The 19,865-nt window shown below is 43.7% G+C and overlaps 1 protein-coding gene across 6 annotated transcripts in view; it reads left to right on the top strand.

The window, feature by feature from the left end:
• AKAP8L (A-kinase anchoring protein 8 like) overlaps window positions 1-19,056 on the top strand; it is a 42,081-nt gene extending 23,025 nt beyond the window's left edge. For all 6 annotated transcript variants that reach the window (XM_034793502.1, XM_034793498.1, XM_034793503.1 and 3 more), the window contains 10 exons: window positions 344-806; window positions 1,313-1,436; window positions 1,645-1,691; window positions 2,565-2,601; window positions 4,570-4,678; window positions 5,796-5,937; window positions 6,869-6,974; window positions 8,472-8,602; window positions 9,978-10,073; window positions 18,052-19,056. In XM_034793502.1, the coding sequence (XP_034649393.1) occupies window positions 344-806; window positions 1,313-1,436; window positions 1,645-1,691; window positions 2,565-2,601; window positions 4,570-4,678; window positions 5,796-5,937; window positions 6,869-6,974; window positions 8,472-8,602; window positions 9,978-10,073; window positions 18,052-18,438 (1,642 nt within the window). In that variant the 3' untranslated portion in view covers window positions 18,439-19,056. The remainder of the gene's footprint in view (window positions 1-343; window positions 807-1,312; window positions 1,437-1,644; window positions 1,692-2,564; window positions 2,602-4,569; window positions 4,679-5,795; window positions 5,938-6,868; window positions 6,975-8,471; window positions 8,603-9,977; window positions 10,074-18,051) is intronic.
• The last annotated feature ends 809 nt before the right edge of the window (window positions 19,057-19,865 follow it).

The following is a 19,865-nucleotide window of genomic DNA, read 5'->3' as shown; positions in this document are numbered from 1 at the left end:
TTTTAGTAAATTTAAGAGAAATTGAAGATTAGTTTGGTGTGGGCTTCCTGGCACGTTAGGCATATGTAAATCTGACTAGATATCTGTGGTCCTTCAGTGACGGGCTGAGGTTGAACCGAGTCCCTGCTGGTACTTGCCATTCTATTTATGCCCTTCTCCTGCTGTGTATCACACGGGAAAAACTCCCATGTTGAGTGAAACCTCAGAGCCTTTTTTTATATAAATGAGATGAACAGTTCTGTTGTTTTTGTTTAATCTTTCTGCTGCCATTTCTCGGCAGGCTGTAATGTGGTGCCTTATATGCTACTGACTGGATTCCTTGCTTGCTGTGCGACTCTTGCAGGTATAATACATATGAGTCCTACGACTCAAGGTCTTCACTGAACGACCGTGATCTATACAGATCCGGCTATGATTACAGTGAGGCTGAACATGACACCGAAAATGCCTATGAAGGTTGCTATGACAGCTTCTATGGGAACCACAGGGACCAGTACCAGAACAGAGCACGGGACAACTTTGGCCAGCGGGGTCAGAACTGGGCCAGAGACGGGCGAAATAACAGACCCATGGCATCTTCATATTCCGGGCACATGGGCGGACAGTGGAATGAGCAGCCAATGGGAGGGCGGGGCCATGGCCCCCACGGCTCCTCTAGGCTCCCATCCCTCTTCTCCCACAACATTATCCCAGAACTCAGCATGTTCCAGGGAATGCGAGGTTTCTCTGGAAACATGCGCTTTGGAGGAGGCGGCATGAAACAACGAATGAGGAGAAACTGGAAAATGTGGGACGCAGACTTTAAAGTAAGTACCTGTGCAATCCCCTCCCACCCATTTACCTCATATAGAGACTGTTCACTTCCCAACAGACTACACTGTCCAGCTCTGAGTGCAAAGGGCCTTATTCTCTGAAATACCATACTTAGTTTCCACAGTGAAATTTGTACCTCTGTGCATTATTTGCTTGGCATCTTACTGTTTTCTAAATGGTTTGAAGAGGCCACATTCATTCATAGTGCAGTCTTAGCATCCAGAGTGTTTAATCTTGACGCTTTTATTGTAAAGCTAGGAAAGTAAATGTGCTATAGTTTTGTGGTTTAATCTGATATGCTGAAGGAAGGTTGCCGTGAAGGACTGTGCAAAATGTTATCTGTCTTGACTGACTTTGCCTGTCAGAAGCATAACTGTGTTTTCTGGGAAGTTTAGTTCAATATAAAGACCTTTTTAAGGTGGCTTAATGTAGACTTATTTGCTGTTGGCAGGGGATGGTCTCAGAATGTACATTTGGGGACTGATATTTTCCTTTCTAGTCACAGAAAAAGAAAATCAAGAAGGACCCTACCTCTAAGAAGAGAAAACAAACTGACAGCACTGATGAACCTGACAGCAAGGCAGCAAAAACTGATGGCTCTGACAACTCCGACTCTGAGAATGGTAAGAATCTCTCTGGTGATGACTACTAATGAGTTAGCTCTTAGTTGTCTGAAGTTATCAGAATGCCTTTGTTTCAGGTAGTAATTGGCTCTGACATTTCAGTTTCTCTTGAATATTTAATTTGGTGGTAAAGTTGTTAATACCATTCTTTTCTGAGCTCCCCAACTGTTACTGTTTGCATGGTGACCATTTCTGATGTGCTTTTCAGAGGAAGGGACTGAAGGAGAAGCAGCAGAGAAGGAGGGCTCCAAAGCTGTAAGTGAAATTGACACTTGTAATTTACAGTAAAGACCATAATGCTTGAGGGAAGTGGATGAGTGGCCATGTAACTAGAGTTGAGGGCAGAATGTTGTGGTGGCAGCATTAAAAACCAAATGAATCTTCCTGCAATGAGTGGGAACCACTTCTTACCTTTCAGTTGTAGAGAGCTGGGATTGGTGAGGAGTGGGGGGATTGGATCCTCATGTAAGAAAGCTTGAAGGTTGTAAATCCTCCCTAGATTACTTATTTTGTATTGCGGTAATACCTGCAGGCCGCAACAGAGATTGATTGGAGCACTAAAAGAACAGGAGTACTTGTGGCATCTTAGAGACTAACAAATTTATTTGAGCATAAGCTTTCATGGGCTACAGCCTACTTCTTCGGATGCATAGAATGGAACACACAGAAGATATTTATACATACAGAGAACATGAAGAGGTGGGAGTAGCCATACCAACTGTAAGAGGCCAATCAATTGAGATCAGCTATCATCAGCAGGAGGGGGAAAAAAAAAAAACCTTTGAACTGATAATCGAGATGACCCATAGAAGGTATGAGGATATTCGTACAGGTGCATAGCAAGACAGGCCCTGCTCCAAAGAGCTGAAAATATGTGACTAGAGAATTTATGAAAATGACTAGGAATAAGGTGAGGAAACCTAGAAATCCAGTGTGTAGTACTGTTGCCAAACCGCAGGCTAAATGTGTTCCTCAGACAGGGAACCCTGCTATCTGAAGTCAGGAGGGAGTCTCTTTGGGGAGCAGGATGGTTAAGAGATGTAAAACTAGTATGTGCTCACTTTCTCTGTAAGACAAACAAAAGTTATAGCTAGGGATTGCCAATAACCTCTTGAAATTGTATTTTAGGAGGGTGACGATGAAGAAGGAAAAGATTCTGAGAAAGGTGAGTCTGAATGTAATTCTTTAAAAGCGTTCTTGGGGAAATGAGCCAAGAACTTCTTCATCAAGGGATGTGCTAAGGCTCTTCAGACGTTACACCCCTGTACAGCATAAACCTTCTGCCAATAAAGGACTCTGCTGTGGAGGAAATGGCTCCAAGTAATAGTCTGACTGACTTGGTTCAGCCACTGTCTTGCTCCTTTTGCTCTCTGAGCTGTAGCTTGTACAGAAATCTATGTGGTGGATTATGATGATCTGAGTTAAAGCTTTAATCTTTCGTCACTCTAGAGCTTGCACTGGTTTCTGTACACAGTACATAATCCCTAGTGGATATCTGTCTGTCTGGCACACTGCTAGGCCTAGAATACTAGGGGATGTTACGGGTCATGATTGAGGTGCTTTAGGAAACATAGGGAAATCCAGCACAGCATCTGGTGACTCCTAGCCAGTGCTATAGGTCTCATGTGAGATTTATAGTGTGTCTCTCTGCTATGAAGAAGAGGGGTCCCATGGACAAGGTAGGACGGTTAGTGGTTATGGTGCTAGCCTGGGACTTAGGAGACCTGGGTTCAAATCTTTGCTTTGCCACAGACGTGTGACCTTGGGTAAGTGTTTCAGTTTCTCTTACTTTATTCCTATTTTACAAATAAGGAACAAAGTATTTCGCTGTCTGATAGGGGTGTTAAAGATTGTGAGGCACTCAGATGCTATAGAAATGGGGCTCTATAAGTACCTTAGAGAAATACTAGTTGGTTAGAGGTTTCAGAGGAGTAGCCGTATTAGTCTGTATCAGCAAAAACAATGAGGAGTCCTTGTGGCACCTTAGAGACTAACACATTTTTTTGGGCATAAGCTTTTGTGGGCTATAACCCATCTCATCAGATGCATGGAGTGGAAAATACAGTAGGCAGGTATAAATACACAGCCCATGAAAAGATGGGAGTTGCCTTACCGAGTGGGGGGTCAGTGCTAACGAGGCCAATTAAATTAGGGTGGATGTGGCCATGTTGAATTGGCGTTGTTAGCACTGACCACACACTCACTCACTCTCTTGGTAAGGCAACTCCCATCTTTTCATGGGCTGTGTATTTATACCTGCCTACTATATTTTCCACTCCATGCATCTGATGAAGTGGGTTATAGCCCACAAAAGCTTATGCCCAAAAAAATGTGTTAGTCTCTAAGGTGCCACAAAGACTCCTCGTTTTATTTGGTTAGAGTAGAGTCCATGGGATAGTTTGATGTGCCAATACTGTTGTGGCAGCTGGGGAGAGGGTTGCTTAGAGAAGCATGGTGACCTCTCACCAGAGGAAGAATCTGTCTAGAACCCTGATAGCACAGTGTCTAACTTGCAATTGCTATCAGTGGAATGTGATGGCAGCAGTATAAAACCATATGAGAAGCCTTGGCTGGGAAACCAAAGGGGTACTCGGGTCATTCCAGTAGAACAGTGGAAGCTACTTTCTGCTTTTGAAAAAATTGGGTTTTTTTTTTTATAGGAGGAATTCCGTTCCTATTTCACTGACAACCTTCATCTCTTGTGTGCCATGTGCACAAAAGCGAAAGGGGTGAGATTGGTTGCCTCTTAAAAACTGTCAGATTCACACCTAATCTAAAATGGGCCATCTTTTCCCAGTAAAACCAGGGGCATTATATCACCATCAGAAATGATGGGTTAGGAAACTTTATCAGAAGAGGTATGCTCTCACCATCCTGCCCAAGCTCAGCCTTTCTGAAGTCTGGGCCAGAGAGTGATGGGACATCTGTTAATAGACTAGCAATGCTCCTTTTTAATTGGCCAACAGCAGGAATTGTTAAGGGAGCAGCTCTTTCCTACACTTCACTATAACTTTGTCATCTCTGAGCTATATGAGTCAGTCAAGTTGGCTACTAAACTTGTCTAGGTGAATCCTCTTAATCAGTTGGTGTCCACAAATAGTGCCCTGAAACACAACCTGCTTTATACATCTAGGTGCTTTAACAATTCAAGAAGAGATCAGTCAAATCAAGCGCAAATTGCAGGCAGGCAAGAAAACTCAAGAGAGGCAGAAAAAGAGGCATCGGGATCGCATGGTAGAAAGGTACATCTTCCTCTTCCAGTGACACAGTATACGTCCTGTCTGAGAATTCTGGGAGGATTGCCTAATGTTTAGAACATGGGCCTTGGCATCTAGGTTCTGGCTTTTGTCCCTGGCTCTACCACTGACTTGTTGGTAAAACCAGGAGTAGTTACCTGAACTTCTCTGTACCAGTCTCTCCATCATCTGTAAAATTGGCTTAACACCTCATAGGGAGCTGGTAAGGCAAAAGTACAAATGACTGTTAGCTAATTATAAAATGGAGAACTCTAATCAGTACCTCCCCCTCTGTGAATGATACAGCTGAGACCACTGTTGGAATATTGTGTCCAGGTTTGGTGTCCACTTCTTTTAAAAAATATATATATGTGTGTGTATGTGTGTGTGTGTGTATGTAATATATATATTGTGTGTATATAATATGTGTGTGTGTATATACTGGAAAATTGGGGAGGTTCAGAGAAATGTCAAAACAATAAGTTACAAATTGGAAACCTGCTTTACAGTGAGGCTTAGCCTTATATTTGATAAACTAAATAGGTGGACTGAGAGAATCCTCTTTAAGCCCTTAGTTACCTACACAGGGAGCTCTCTGACCATAGGGCTCTTTAATCTAATAGACGAAGGCATAATGAGATCCAGTGGCTGGAAGCTGAAACTTGAGAAGTTCACATGAAGTAAGTTGCACAACTTTAACATCAAAGATAATTAACCATTGGAGCAACTTACAGGCTGTGATGGATTCTACATTATGGGGCGGGGGGGAATCTTTAAATCAAGACAGACATCCTTCTTAAAATCCTCTCTAGCTGTCCCATAAGTTATTGGGCTTGGTGTAGGAATTACCGCAATTCTTTGCCCTTGGTTATATGAGATGTCAGACTAATTACTGCTAATGGTCCCTTCTGGCCTTAAAATCTGTATTAAAACCTGTAGGAAGGATGTGACCATTCAACCCAGGTATAAGACTTGTCCTCTTGAATGAGCTGTGCTCTTTTTTAATTGTACCGCTAAGTACTAGTAGGAAATGACTAGTATTGTCAAGCTGATGGGGAGCCTGGAATGGAACCCTGGGGCTTGGGGTTTGATTTCTCACTTGGTTCTAATTTTCTCTTGGTAGGATTCAGTTTGTTTGTTCGCTGTGCAAATATCGGACCTTCTATGAGGATGAGATGAATGTTCATCTAGAAAGCAAATTCCACAAGGAACATTTCAAATTTGTTGGAACAAAACTGCCTCAGCAGACAGCTGACTTCCTCCAGGTGAATCTTTGGTTAAGTTTCCCATTACTTCAGGCTATACAGTGCACTTTTATTTCATGTTGGTTGTCGGAGACCTAAAAAAAAAAAAAAAAATACAAACAAAAAAACTTTGATAGTTGGATGTGAATGGATAGTTCAAATAGTCAAGACTAGGGCTCTCAAACTCAAATGACCACGAGGGCCACATGAGGACAAGTACATTGGCCCGAGGGCTGCATTACTGATACCTCCCCCCCACCACCACCACCGCCACCCTCGGCCCCACCCCAACTCCACCCCTTCCATGAGGCCCTGCCCCGCCTCTTCCCACCCCTTCCCCGCTCCCATTCTAACCCCTTCCCCGAACCGTGGCCAATGGGAGCTGCTGGGGGTGCTGCCTGAAGCAAGAGCAACACACAGACCCAGGTTCCGGCTGCTTCCTGGAGCAGCGCGGGGGCAGGAAGGCAGGGAGCCTGCCTGGCCCCAGGTGCGTGCCAGGCCAGAGCCCGCTCCCCCAAACCCCTCTTGCACCCCGACCCCCATCCTGAGCCCCCGCTGCACATTGGGCCGGAGCCTCTCTAGGTAAATGCTGGGGGAGGGTGTGGGGGCCGCAAGGAGCTCGCGGGCCGCATGTTTGAGACCCCTGGTCAAGACTATGAAAACTTAGATGTGAAACTACTACTACAGGTGTGATTTAGAGCACAGGACTGGGCATCAGGATCTGAGTTCTCTGCACTTTATAGATGATAAAGTGCAGACAGTCCTTGACTAACTTCAGGAGGACAGTTAGGGCTGGGTTAAGGGGACGCAAAGGTCTTGAAATGCCCTGATGAAAGGCACAACTGCAGTGTAGAGTAAGTACAATACATGCTGTGCTTTGCATTTTTGATGGTCACATTTAATGGTCAGATGTACAGCTGAAGTTAATAACACATATTTTTGTACAATACAGGATTACGTTGCTAACAAAACAAAGAAAACCGAAGAACGCCGTAAAGCAATTGAAGACATCAATGCAGTTATCCAACAGATCTATAAAGACCAAGATCTTACCCAAGGTAATAGCAAGTCTCCCTGCATCTTCATAGTTTGTTTTTTAGTGAAGCTACCTTAATGTGCAACTTCCCTCAGAAAATGGGAAAAACAAAAGCCATTGTGAGGTTCCTCTTTTGTGTTATGCTGAGTTTTTTAAAATGTGCACACTTCACAAGTAAAGCCTGGTTAAAGCTATCCTGAGATCTGAGAATCAAACTAGATTCTTTCCTTGTTTTTGTTACCAGTAAAGGTTTAGCAAAGCAGGTTATGTTCTTGGAACCTGTACAACCTAATTGCTGTTGCTTGTCAGTCCCACCGGTGCCATGGCAAACAAGACTGATAAACAGGAAGAAATAGAAGTTGCTCTACAGTGCCAACAGGAGTAAAGTATTCTTGTTACTTAAATCATCTGATCCTATTCAGACATGAAGTGTCTGTTGAGGCACCTTTTATTGCATAGTAAACTTCCAGAGTGGAACCGTGCTTTTAAAAGCTGCTCATGGAAAACTGAAATATTGATCAGGAACACGTGTCTATAGCTGGTGATTCTTCAACTTTACTACTTTGTGCAAGATGGGAAGTCTTTTCCCATATTTATGCTTTAATATTTACCTTGCATGCTATAGTAATTTGCTCTTATTTTGGAGAGCTCTAAATTCACACAAGAATAATCGGCAGATTCATATACAGGAGCCTTATTTCTCATGTTAGAGTAAAATTATAGAAGTTAGTTAAATGGAAAGTCATATCCTCTTCCTAGGAGAGATGGCACTGAGGTGTGTCAACAGCAAGTAACGTAGGACAGTGGCACTCAACCTTTCCAGACTACTGTATCCCTTTCAGGAGTCTGATTTGTCTTGCGTACTCCTAAGTTTCACCTCACTTTAAAAACTACTTGCTTACAAAATCAGACATTTTTTTAAAAAGTGTCATGGGACACTATTACTGAAAAATTGCTTACTTTCTCATTTTTACCGTATCCTAAAATCAATTGGAATATAAATATTGTACTTGCATGTCAGTGTATAGCGTATAGAGCAGTATAAACAGATCATTGTATGTACTGACTTTCCTAGTGCTTTTTATAAAACTGGGCAAGTATCTAGATGATTGATGTACCCCCTGGAAGACCTCTGCGTACCCCCAGGGCTATACATACGCCTGGATGAGAACCACTGATGTAGGACACAATTGTGTACTGCAAGCTAGCTTGGTGATCAACTAGCTGGAAATATTTTGCATGCTATAGTCAATGCACTGATGCAGCAGTGACCAGCAGCATTCATCTTTGAGATGTACAGCCATACTCTGGGCCTCAGGTCTGTTAGACTATGGCTATGCAATGCTCCCCCTCATCCTTATTGGTCAAGACTGAGCATCACATTGTAGGAAACAGTCTCTAGGGGTGCTTGAGTATATTAAAGATAAGTGAACTCACAGAAAAAACTGCAAAACTCCCTGAAGTGTGGTGTGGCCACCACAACTCAAGTTAGATGAACAAAGCTCTTGTCTCTCCTCAGATATCGGCATGGAACACTTTATTAAAAAGGTGGAGGCTGCTCACTGTGCTGCATGTGACCTCTTCATCCCAATGCAGTATGGAATTATCCAGAAGCACCTGAAGTCCCTTGACCACAACCACAACCGCAGAGTAAGTGTGCAGCTGGTTAAGTGTGTGTGTGTGTGTAATATATATATATATATAAAAATGCCAATATACCACTATAGCTGGCTGGGCAGATATGGAGATCAGCTTATCCCTGCATGGTAAATCCAGGTTGCAGGGTTTTGTTTTAATTAATGAAACAAGCTGATGAATACTAAAAACTGGATATGATTGCATTCATACAGCCTATGAACTATATGGGGAAAATGGAACCTAAAACCAGGGCTAGCCTTTTTAAAGCTTTCTGCAGTAGTGGTCTCTATGGTAACAGCTCATAGTTGTGATACTGCAATATGGTGGTCTATTATTGTAGAATGCTGATCTTCTCTTGTAAGAGGTCAGCAGAAAAGTAATCTCTTCATATTGTGAGGAACAGCGGTGTAACATGCTATCAGGATCCCATATCTTCTGCAACCCATTGGCTGTAGAATCCATCCTCTGATGTTTTGATTCTTCTGGTTTTAAAGAGAACCTCACATGTATAAATAGCCTTCCTAAATCTTTAAATAGATAATCTGAGCAGATGGCTCTGAATTGTCCCATACATCTAAAGAAGGTGTTGATTCTGAAGCCCAATGTCTATTTAAATATTAGCACTAAAGCATGTTAGCAATGAAATGGCTACCAATTAATGCAGTGCAGACTTTTTCAGGTGCTCCATGTCCCTCCACTATGTATGCTTTTTTAGAATGCTCATGTTACCTCTACCCCTGCCCACAAAAGGATTGAAAGATGAGATTGCCTCCCCAGGGCCAAAAAAGCCACACTTGGCACCAAGGAAAAGATGGGATGTAAAGTCACACATGCCTATTACCTCTAAAGCTGTGCATTGTCCATACAAATTCTGGAGCATGCTGAAAACTAAATTTGGTGGGGTGGTAATGTTGGCAGATAGGAAACTTGGTTGTGTCAAACACATCTAGAGTCATTCAACATGTCTCCAATAACTGATAAACGTGGCTAGAACAGTGGTTCTCAAACTTGAGCAACCTGAGGACCCCCATTTTTTATTTAAAATATTTTGTGGAATCCCCCTCCCCCCAAGCCAGCTTCTGATTTTTCCCTGGGGGTGCTCAACCCGTGCGCAGCCCAAGGCCCCAACCCTGCCCCACCTCCTCCCCTGAGCGCGCCCCATCCCTGCTCCTCCCAGTGCCTCCTGCATGCCGCTGAACAGCTGTTCCACAGCGTGCAGGAGACACTGGGAGGGAGGGGGAGGAGTTGCTCAGCGGGGCCAGTGGCCCCAGACATGACCCTCGGACTCCAGTTTGAGAACCATTGGGCTAGAAGCAACTACTGAAGTATTACATGACTCAGTTCAAAACTTAACTCTGTTTTCTTTAAATACTCCTGTTCCCTTTAGGCCATGATGGAGCAGTCCAAGAAATCATCTTTAGTAGTTGCAAGAAGTATTCTCAATAACAAACTAATCAGCAAGAAATTGGAGCGGTATTTGAAGGTAAATACTTGCAAAGCAGCTTTCAGTTGGATTGAGCAGAGAGCCTCGCAGCTTCTGCACTGCAGAATTTTCGGACTATCTGCTTTTTGCTGACTGACTTTCTTGCTAGCTAATTCTTAGGCTGAAGTTCCAAAGTACTTTCCCAATACAATGTCAGATCCCTAAGGGTTGGCTGAGTGGTGCTCAAGGACTTTCATAGTATGTATGACTAGCTTCCTCATCTCTACTGTCTCCCACCTTTAATGTTGCTCCTAATTCCTGAATGAACAGGGGTAGGCTCTTCCTTTAAGATTTTCAGTTTCATCATCATCATCATGTTCCTATTAAGCCTCTGGTGTTTAGGGCACTCCTCCACTCCTGTCTGTTTCTGGCAAGTCTTTCAATGGTTTCCCAGCTGTGCCTGAGATTTTTCAGGTCGGCTTCCACAGCTCTTCGCCATGTTGTTTTCTGGTGGCAACGTTTTCATTTGCCTTCAGGTGTCCATCTTATTGCTACTCTTGTGATGGAATCAGTGTTGGGTATGTGATAGGAGAGCGACATCATCTGCAAAGTCCAGGTCTTCAAGGGATGAGAAATATGTCCCTTTTCAGTTGAATGGAATAGAATTTAAGCAGTTTTATAGTCAGGATCACTAGCAAAAATGTAGCATTGTTAGCCTATTACTGTTGGAATTAGTGTCAGTTTGAGTACTCAAGATAGTATATACTTTCAAGAGCTGCTAATTACAGCACCAAGGGAAGTCAAAACAGTTGGCTAGTGTTGAAATGGATTTCTGGGTAAGAAGCTCAAGTTAAAGCTAGATGTTTGATGCATATCCTCTCCCATAGTTCAGACTACTTTTGTGCATTAAGACGGGGGCAGGTGGATAGAAGTAAGGAGCAGTGCTTACTAGCAGCAGGCCTGCTCTCCCTTTCAGAAGAGTGATATTGAATATTGTAAAGGCAAACAACTTAACCACCTTCTTTGAGTGCTGTCCCTGTGGGTGCTCTATTTCAAGTGTCAGTGCATTCCAGAGCCATTGATCAGACATTTTCATTAGCAGTGCCTGGTTGGGGTGTGCATGCACAGTAGCTGTCTCGTGGTGCCATTGGCACTTCATCTAGGGTGCACACAGCCCGACCCCTACAGTTCCTTCTCAACCATCCTCAGCCAGAGACGGAGCTCTCCAGCAACATCAAAGAAATCCTAAAAAAGATGTTAGATTACTAACTGCGTCTTAACTAAATAATTAGTCAGTTAAATTAGTGTTAAGTTTCAGTTATTCCTGTTGGACAGCTCATTCTTCAAAAAAAAAAAATTCCCTCTTGTTTTTCCCATCCTATGAGGGACATCAAAAATATGTCTGGATCCCCAGGTTTCAAGAGATGTACTTCATGAAAGGAAGCAATGCCTATTTCAGATGGGCACTCACAATGCGTCCGCTGTTTAGGTGAGTCGCACATACCACGAAAGTGCGCTCACTGCAGCAACATCAAAGCTTGAGTGAGGAGAGACGGGTATCTCTGACTTAGTCATCTTAATGGAGAAATCCCTAACGTCCACCTCAGATCCCGGACAACCCTCGACAAGGGACTCTCTGGGTACATCCTCGGTGGACTGAGCAAGTGCTAATGTCTCTACAAAATCAAGGAAAAGGCCACATCCTCCCCAAGCAGAGAACAGTTAAAGCAACGGTTTCCAGTGAAATATCTACCCTCTGTGCCAACCTCAGGCAGAGTGGGCACCTTTGATGCACAGGCACCTCCTCTGTACCAGGAGCTCTGCCGGTAGGGGAAAGGAGTCAAGTGATAGGCAGAAAATAGCCGCCACCTCCACGGCACCGACTACTTCTACAAAGGACACGGTGCCACAGCCTTCGCCACTGGCAATGTCTGCACCAACTTCATCAGAACCGTCCACAGAGATATCAAGGACGACGTCACCAGCACTGACTAAGGCCACGCAGAAACCATCTGTACTGACCAAGCTACTATTTAAAGCGTTGGCACAGAAAGAAACAGCACCCTAAACAATGGCATTGTGTCCTCTTACACATAAGGCAGACATGGAAGTAACCTCTAATCCCAGATTGCCTCTGTTTGGCACCAATAGCTCACTGGTACCAACAGCACCGGACCAACCAGATTCCCCTACTGCTTCACCATTTTCCAGCGAAGACTGGGAGGACCTTGAGGAAGAAGTCTTCTCATCAGGCACCGGATATCCATGTCCTACACAAGAACGAGAGAGCAGCTTACCAGGGACATGTATCCTTGGCTCACCAATCCCTGGATGTGCCCTCCCATGCCATTCCCTATACAGTGACCACAATGGGATCCTGAGGAGCCTGCAAGTCTCCTTTCTCCAAACCTCCCACTCCTCAGAGGAGACACATACGCTAAACAACAGCATGATTACCAGAGCCTTCAGAGGAGACTGGAGACGATAGAGGGGAATCCACAGAACAAGATACCTCACTTGCTCACAATTCATTGTCCTCTCTGGGTGATCGGTGATGCTTCCACCTTCCACTGCCGCAGGTGACTTTAAACATTTTCAAGAATTGTTCAGGTGAATGGCACACCGGCAGAATATTCTGCCGGAAGAGGCAACTGAGACCCAACACCAACTCTTAAAAATCTTACACACCTCTTCTATGGTAAAGATAGCCCTGCCAATAAATTATGCCTTGATGGAAACGGTGTGGCAAACACCCACCACTATTTTTCCAACCTGTAGACAAAGTATTATGTACCTAATAAAGGAATGGGCTTTCTTTTTTCACACCCACAGCCCAACTCCTTAGTGGTGGATGCCGCCAGCCAGGGATAAACGACTCCAATCCCAATCCACACTCCAAAACAAGGATTGGAAGAGAATAGATCTATTTGGGCAGAAAGTCTATTCTTCAGCAATTCTGCATGGCCAACTACACAACGTTGCATGACCACGATAATTATGTTAAACTGAACGAGTTCCTCAGTGAAATCTCTGAAGACAAGAGGGAACAATTCCAAGCAGTCGTTAATAAGGGGACAGTTCATAGCCAGAACAGCGCTCCAGACATCCCTTGATGACGCTGACACAGCTGCACACACAATAGCAATAGTAATGCGCAGAGCATTGTGGCTACGTTCTTCATGTATCCTGCGAGAACTCCAAACTAAGATAGAAGACCTCCCCTTTGATTAGGGTCAAGCTGTTCTCCACCAAGACAGATGAAGTCCTACATTCCATGAAGGACTCACGAGTGATATTGAGAACCCTCGGCATTTACACCCCCCCAAACAGACAGAAGAAATGCCAACCATACTCCCGCAACAGACCATACATTGCAACAACAACAGAGGCCACGTGACAACCAGAGACACAGACTTTGGCCACAAAGACACTGTCCTTCCCAGTCTCTGTCCGCGGCATCCCAAGCACCACCAGCCAAGATGCAATTTTGAAATGTTGGTCGAGAGTCTGGCTGACCTCCCCCAACAACTAGCACCAGTACTACCACAAACCCAGACCTTTGGTCATTGGCTACAACCATTCTATCGTATGTGGGCCTCCATCACCACAGACTACTGGGTATTGGAGATCATTCAAACAGGTTATGTCATCCCTTTTTATCTCCATTCCACCTACCTGTCCTCCTTCCCTCTCCCTGTCCCACTTCAGGGACCTTTCTCACAACCACCTTCTATGACAAGAAATAAAGCATCTTCTACAGCTGGATGCCATGGAACAAGTTCCAAAACAGCACAGGGGAAAGGGATTTTATTCCCACTATTTCCTGACTCAAAAGAAAAACTGTGCATGGAGACCCATATTAGATCTCAGAAAACTCAACAAGTTTGTCCATATCCACAGATTCAGAATGGTCACACTGAACTCAATTATCCCAGTGATGGAAAAGGGGGACTGGTTCTCAGCCCTCGACCTACAAGATGCATATTTTCTTATCACCATGCATCCCGCACACAGAAGGTTTCTACAATTCACAATAGGGAAAGACCACTTCCAATACAGAGTGCTAACTTTCAGACTTTCAAGAACCCTGAGAGTTTTTTTACCAAAACCCTAGCAGTTGTTGTGTCACATTTGCGCCGACAGGGAATATTGATCTTCCCATATCTAGACGACTGCCTACTGAAATGGCCTACTCAAGCAGAAACAGTAAACATTACCCGAAGAACTATAACCCTTTTTCACACCCTAGGGTTGCAAATAAACTAACTGAAATCTACTCTAAACCCAGTACAACAATTGGACTTCGTTGGAGCGCACCTGGAGTCCATAGAGGCCAAAGCATCGTTGTCAGTTACCAGATTTGTAGCACTGACCACTCATATCAGTGGTCACAAACAGAGGTATCAGCAAACACTTTCCTTCAATTGCTGGGACATACAGCGGCCACCACCTTCATAGTAAAACATGCTTGACTATACATGTGCTGCCTACAGGGATGTCTGAAAGCACAGACTGTACAAATCCTAAAACTAACACCAAAAGTCCAACACACATTTCATGGTCTTGTCCACCACTGTAATGAATGTGCGGGGGATCCCATTCCAGCAGAATCCATCATCCATACTGATCACAACAGATCAGCTGGGGCACCCACCTAAACCAACATACAATCCAAGGGAAGTGGTCTCCCATGGAGACACATTTACACATCAGCCTGTTCAAATTACACACGGTTCACAATGCATGCAACCATTTCCTCCCAAAAATCCAGAACAAAACAATAAAAGTCATGATGGACAACACTGCATACATGTTTTACATAAACCAACAGTGGGAACTTGATCTCACTTTCTAGGCACAGAAGCCATAAAAATATGGAACTGGTCCATAAAACACAACATCACCATTACAGCATCATGTCTCCCAGGTTGGCAGAACACAGCAGCGTACACGTTAAGCAGACAGTTTTTCCCAAGAACACGAATGGGAACTGAATGACATCATCCTACAACACATTCCACATGTGGGGGTTCCCACACATCAACTTGTTCGCAGTAGCATGAAATGCCAAAGGCAGGACTGGGAACACAGTCCCTAGGGGATGCCTTCCTCATCAGATGTAACGAATCTCTCCTATATGTATTCCTACCAATACCTTTTATTTCCAGAGTAATACACAAGATACAAACCAGCGAAGCCACAGTCATGGTTCCCATACCTGATCTGCATGGTAATCTGCACACCATACATGCTCTTGCTGTGACGGGCTCTCCTCTCATAAGACAAAGGTCAAGTCCTCCATCTAAACTTGATCTGAAGGCATAGTTCCAACACGAAGAATTAACCTGCTCGGAACTGGTAAAACCTGTTTTACCCAGCAGATAGACAGCCACTTGTGCAACTTGCCTATAAAAATGGAAGAGGTTCTCCATATGGTGCCAAAACAAATGCATAACTCCACTTACAGCACCACTTCATTTGATCTTGGAATACAAATTGGAACTAAAGCAATCAGTACTCTCCACAAATACAGTTAAAGTACATCTAGCAGCCATAACTGCTTTCCATCATAAGATTGATGGTGTCTCATTATTCACACACCCGATCACAAAGTATTTCCTCAAGGGGAATACAGAACATGTACTCAGAAATACACCACTCCATACCAGCATGGGATCTAAACCTGCTCCTTAGAGGCCTTACCAAAATACTATTCAAACCCACATGCGACTTGTACTCTACTACACCTCTCAATGAAAGTTGCATTCCTTGTTGCAATTATTTCTGCACAACAAATTTGTGAAACAGAGGCTCTCATGGCCCACCAGCCATACACTGTACTCTTCAAAGACAGTGACACTATGACCACACCCAAAATTTGTCCCCAAGGTTTCATCATCCTTTCATCTCAACCAATCACTTACCCTAAACCACATGAGACTACACAAGAGACCATCCTCCACGTTCTAGATGTTAGACATGCATTAGCATTCTACCTAGATAGAATGAAACCATTTTGAAGACTTCGTCTCCATGGCTGAAAGGTCAAAGGGATCCGCAATATCAAAACAAAGACTTTCAAAATGGATCTCAAATTGCATCCATCTGTGCTATCAACAACAAAAAAGAGAATCCCAGACAGAGATCGGAGCCCATTTGAACAGATCAATGTGGACCTCAACAGCCTTTTTAAATAATTTACCAATCACAGAGATATGTTGGGCCACCACTTGTGCGTCTGAACACACGTTCATTAATCGCTATGCAATAATGCAAAACTCAGACTCTGATGTGATACTAGGCCTAACAGTGCTAGCGTCAACTATGAATACAACTCGGAAGCCCTTCCATCCACAGTAGAGCACTGCTTTAGTCACCTGAAGTGGACCCACCCATAGGGTCAGCACCCGAAGAAGTAGCTCCACTGCCACCCTCCTCCCCTCTACTTCAGAGTTTGCATTAAAGACTCAGCGGTAGAAAAGAAACTGAAGGGGTCGGACTGTGCGCGCACTAGATGAGGTGCCAACAGTGCCACGAGACCGCTACTGCGCATGCACGTCCCAACCAGGCACTGCTACCAAAACTCTCCGATCAATGGTACCGGAACTCACCAACCCCTGAAGTGGAGCACCCACAGGGACGCACATATCGAACTTTAGTTACTGCACAAGGGTGAGTAACCCTCTCCTTTTTAGATTGGGGCCTATGATCCACATAAACGCAAAAACTTGTCATTGATACCAAGGCAGTAGTTGGTCTATGGGTTGGGACTGTCTGGAAAGTCCAAGACTAGTACCAAAAAGTCACCACTTGTTTCTGCATTTAGTGACCATTCTGAAGGCTAATACCTTGCCAAGCATGATGGCTAGGAACTAATAGTAAGCACCTCGTTAGAAAGCCTGGCTTTCCACTTGTGATAGCATTTGTCCATAGCTTTGCTGATCTGTGGTGTTCATGGTTTGAACTTCTTTCTGTCAGTACTTAAAATGTCTCTATCATTGGCATTCTAACAAGGCTTGTATCTTCCTGTCTTCAGTTACAGCTTGGTTTTTAGTAGTTCTTCTCCAAACTGTCAGTTACCCAATGTTGTGCAGCACCGATGCTAACTTGGAACCCCATTTTTAGATTGGTAACCAACTCGACTATGGATAGACTTCTTGAATGTTAGTTGCTTAAATCAAGTCAGAATTGAAAATGGGTTACAAGACTAAGCCCTTGGCTGTCTGAAATCCCCAGTGTAGGCATTGGTGTAGCTGCACCACCACATACACCTATTGTAGTTTTGCTTGTCCACACTAAGCTGCAATGTGTGCCACTGCAGCTCACCCTGCTTTGAGAAGGGGTGATTTGCACCAGTGCAAACATTGGCTTATAACAGTTTTTCCGGTTTGTATCAGTACAGTGACACTGCTGTCTGTAACTGGTATGAATTCTCAGTATAGACGAGGCCTGGTAAAAACCTTCTAAAATAGGGGATGGGAGAGTGTCACTTTACATTTGATACAGAATAAATCTCCTATAGCTCAGTTTTGTCAGGAGGACTCCCAGAATATGAACATCCTGTTCCTGACATGAGCAACAGCTCTGCTTTCAATAGACCAAGTATACCAAGTCTTTTTACTTTTCTGGTAACTTCGTTGGTCTGAAAGCAGTCTGCTTATATCAGCAGAAGCATGGCACTCCAATAGTTTATTGGACCTTGCTGGGAGAAGGAATAACAGGGGAGCTACAAGTAACTTCCACATAATATAAAATTAACTCTCAGTAACAAGGCAAACCTCATGGGTGCCTTCATCACACACTGCTGTAAGGTTCACTAACTTACAGCTGGCCAGGGTTAAACCCTCTGGTTCTGTACAAATACTTTCAGGTACAGAGAACTTCCAAGTGCTGGTCCCAGCCTAATGATCAGAAATATTCATGCCCTGAAGGAGGATCTCATGTACCTGGCATGTGTGTGAAATTAAGTGAGAAGGTCTAACATCTGCCACAAATCTGTCCAAATACAGCTTCAATATAATTCTGTCTTGACTTACAGGGTGAGAATCCCTTCACAGATGATCCAGAAGAGAAAGAGGAGCATGAGGAAGGAGAGGGTGGAACGAGTGGAAATGCAGAGGAGGGAATAACTGAAGGAGCAGATGGAAACAAGATTGATGAAGAAAACCAAGATGAAGAAAATAAAGATGAGGAAAGCCAAGACCGAGCGGAGAACCCAGACGCAGAAGCAACGGAGAATCACGGGGAGCAAGAGGAGATTCAGGCAGAGGCACAAGCAGAAGTAGAAGCAGGCTACACAGAGGAGAAGAATTCACAAGTTGCAGAGGAAACCCTCACTGCTGAGGAGGAAGAGCAACTGCTGGAAGGAGGTGAGGAAGAAAGCAAAGGAGTCACTGCAGCAGAAGAGGATGAGCCCTTGGAGTAGACTCTGGATGGGGAAGCTGACCTGTTTAAGACCCAGCATTAAGTTTTTTTTAAAAGCATAACTATCTGTGAAACTTCATAGTATGTTTTTGGTTATTATTCTACTAAACTTTCACCTAGTTATGGCAGTTGAAAGCCTCTATCTGTAAAGTGTTTTTGGAAATAGATTTTTTTTTTTTTTTTACCAAACCTTCATTTTAGTAGCTAGGTTTTGTGCAGTCCAAGTTTTTAGATGGCTTTGTACTAGAAGAATTTCCTTTTGAGCATGTGTACAAAACAAACTGTGCTAATGCACTACGTACTAAATCACAATCCGGCAGATTAAACCTCTTATTATCGTCCCTGTAAAACTTTTATATATTAAAAAAAAGTGGGTTGTCCCTTAGCCAGCCTTCCTGGAAGCAAAAGGAGTCTGAAATCCAGGGTTTAAAATTCTGCAGTGTATGCTGTAAAATTCTGCATAATTTCCATGTGACTGTAGTACTCTTCCCAATGTTTTACTCTTCCTTTTTAATGCAAAGCAAAAATAAGTGGTGTCGACATTGTATTGTTTGTAAAATGCTTTCACTTAAAGGTGAATGTTTTCGGTGGGTGGAGATAAAGCACTACACTGATATTACCCCTCCTGTGTGCGCCTTAATTTCTGAAGGTGGAGGTGAGTAGTATGTGTTCTGGGGATTCTCGTAATAGGTGGAGATCTTGAAATGCAGTCCTCCTAAATTGAAGCAATGCTGTGCATAGCTGTGGTCTGCTGCACTGAGATCGGAGCTCCACTCAACTTTGCTGCTGTTTTGGAAAAAGTCACTTCTCTTTTGTTTGTTCTCATCTATAAGGCTAATATAACTCTTCTGAGATCTGCAACTGAATTGTGCCTTGTGAATATTCACAAATATTTCCTAAAGTTGCCATAGGTTAGTCACTGACTTTTTAATTCTGAGTATATTTGTCAAGCTCACAAATCAAAAGTTTAACACTTCCATGATATTTCAAAGCGTGCCCCTGCAGGAAACTGAACCAATTTTGTACAGACACATCTGTGCTGGCTTATGCGCCATCATGGATGCATGTGTAGAAAAGGGGGGCCACATCTCTGCTTGATGACAGGGTACCATTTTGGGACTAGCTGCCTTGAGCTTCTTTAATGGTTCTAACATCTGTGGAACGTCCCTGGAATATAGAGTGCTGGTAGCTGTAGCTGATCAGTTTTCTTTATAAACCTGACTTCTTCCTCCCTACTTGCATTCATTCTTCCAGAACGTGGAAGTTAGCCTAGTTGTCCGGATACCGTAGAACTGCACAGCTTCTAAACTATAGGTGTTCATCTATGTAGAATTTTCTATCATGATCTTGCAACACAGACCGTGTTAATATGACAAGCCGCTTGTTAATCCTGTTCTAGTGTAAATGTTGAGGCACAGGGTCGAATTT

This window comes from Trachemys scripta, chromosome 17 (assembly GCF_013100865.1).
Source record: "Trachemys scripta elegans isolate TJP31775 chromosome 17, CAS_Tse_1.0, whole genome shotgun sequence".
Taxonomy (NCBI): domain Eukaryota; kingdom Metazoa; phylum Chordata; order Testudines; family Emydidae; genus Trachemys; species Trachemys scripta.
Note: the sequence above shows the minus strand (reverse complement) of the source record. Positions and strands in the feature narration are given on the sequence as shown.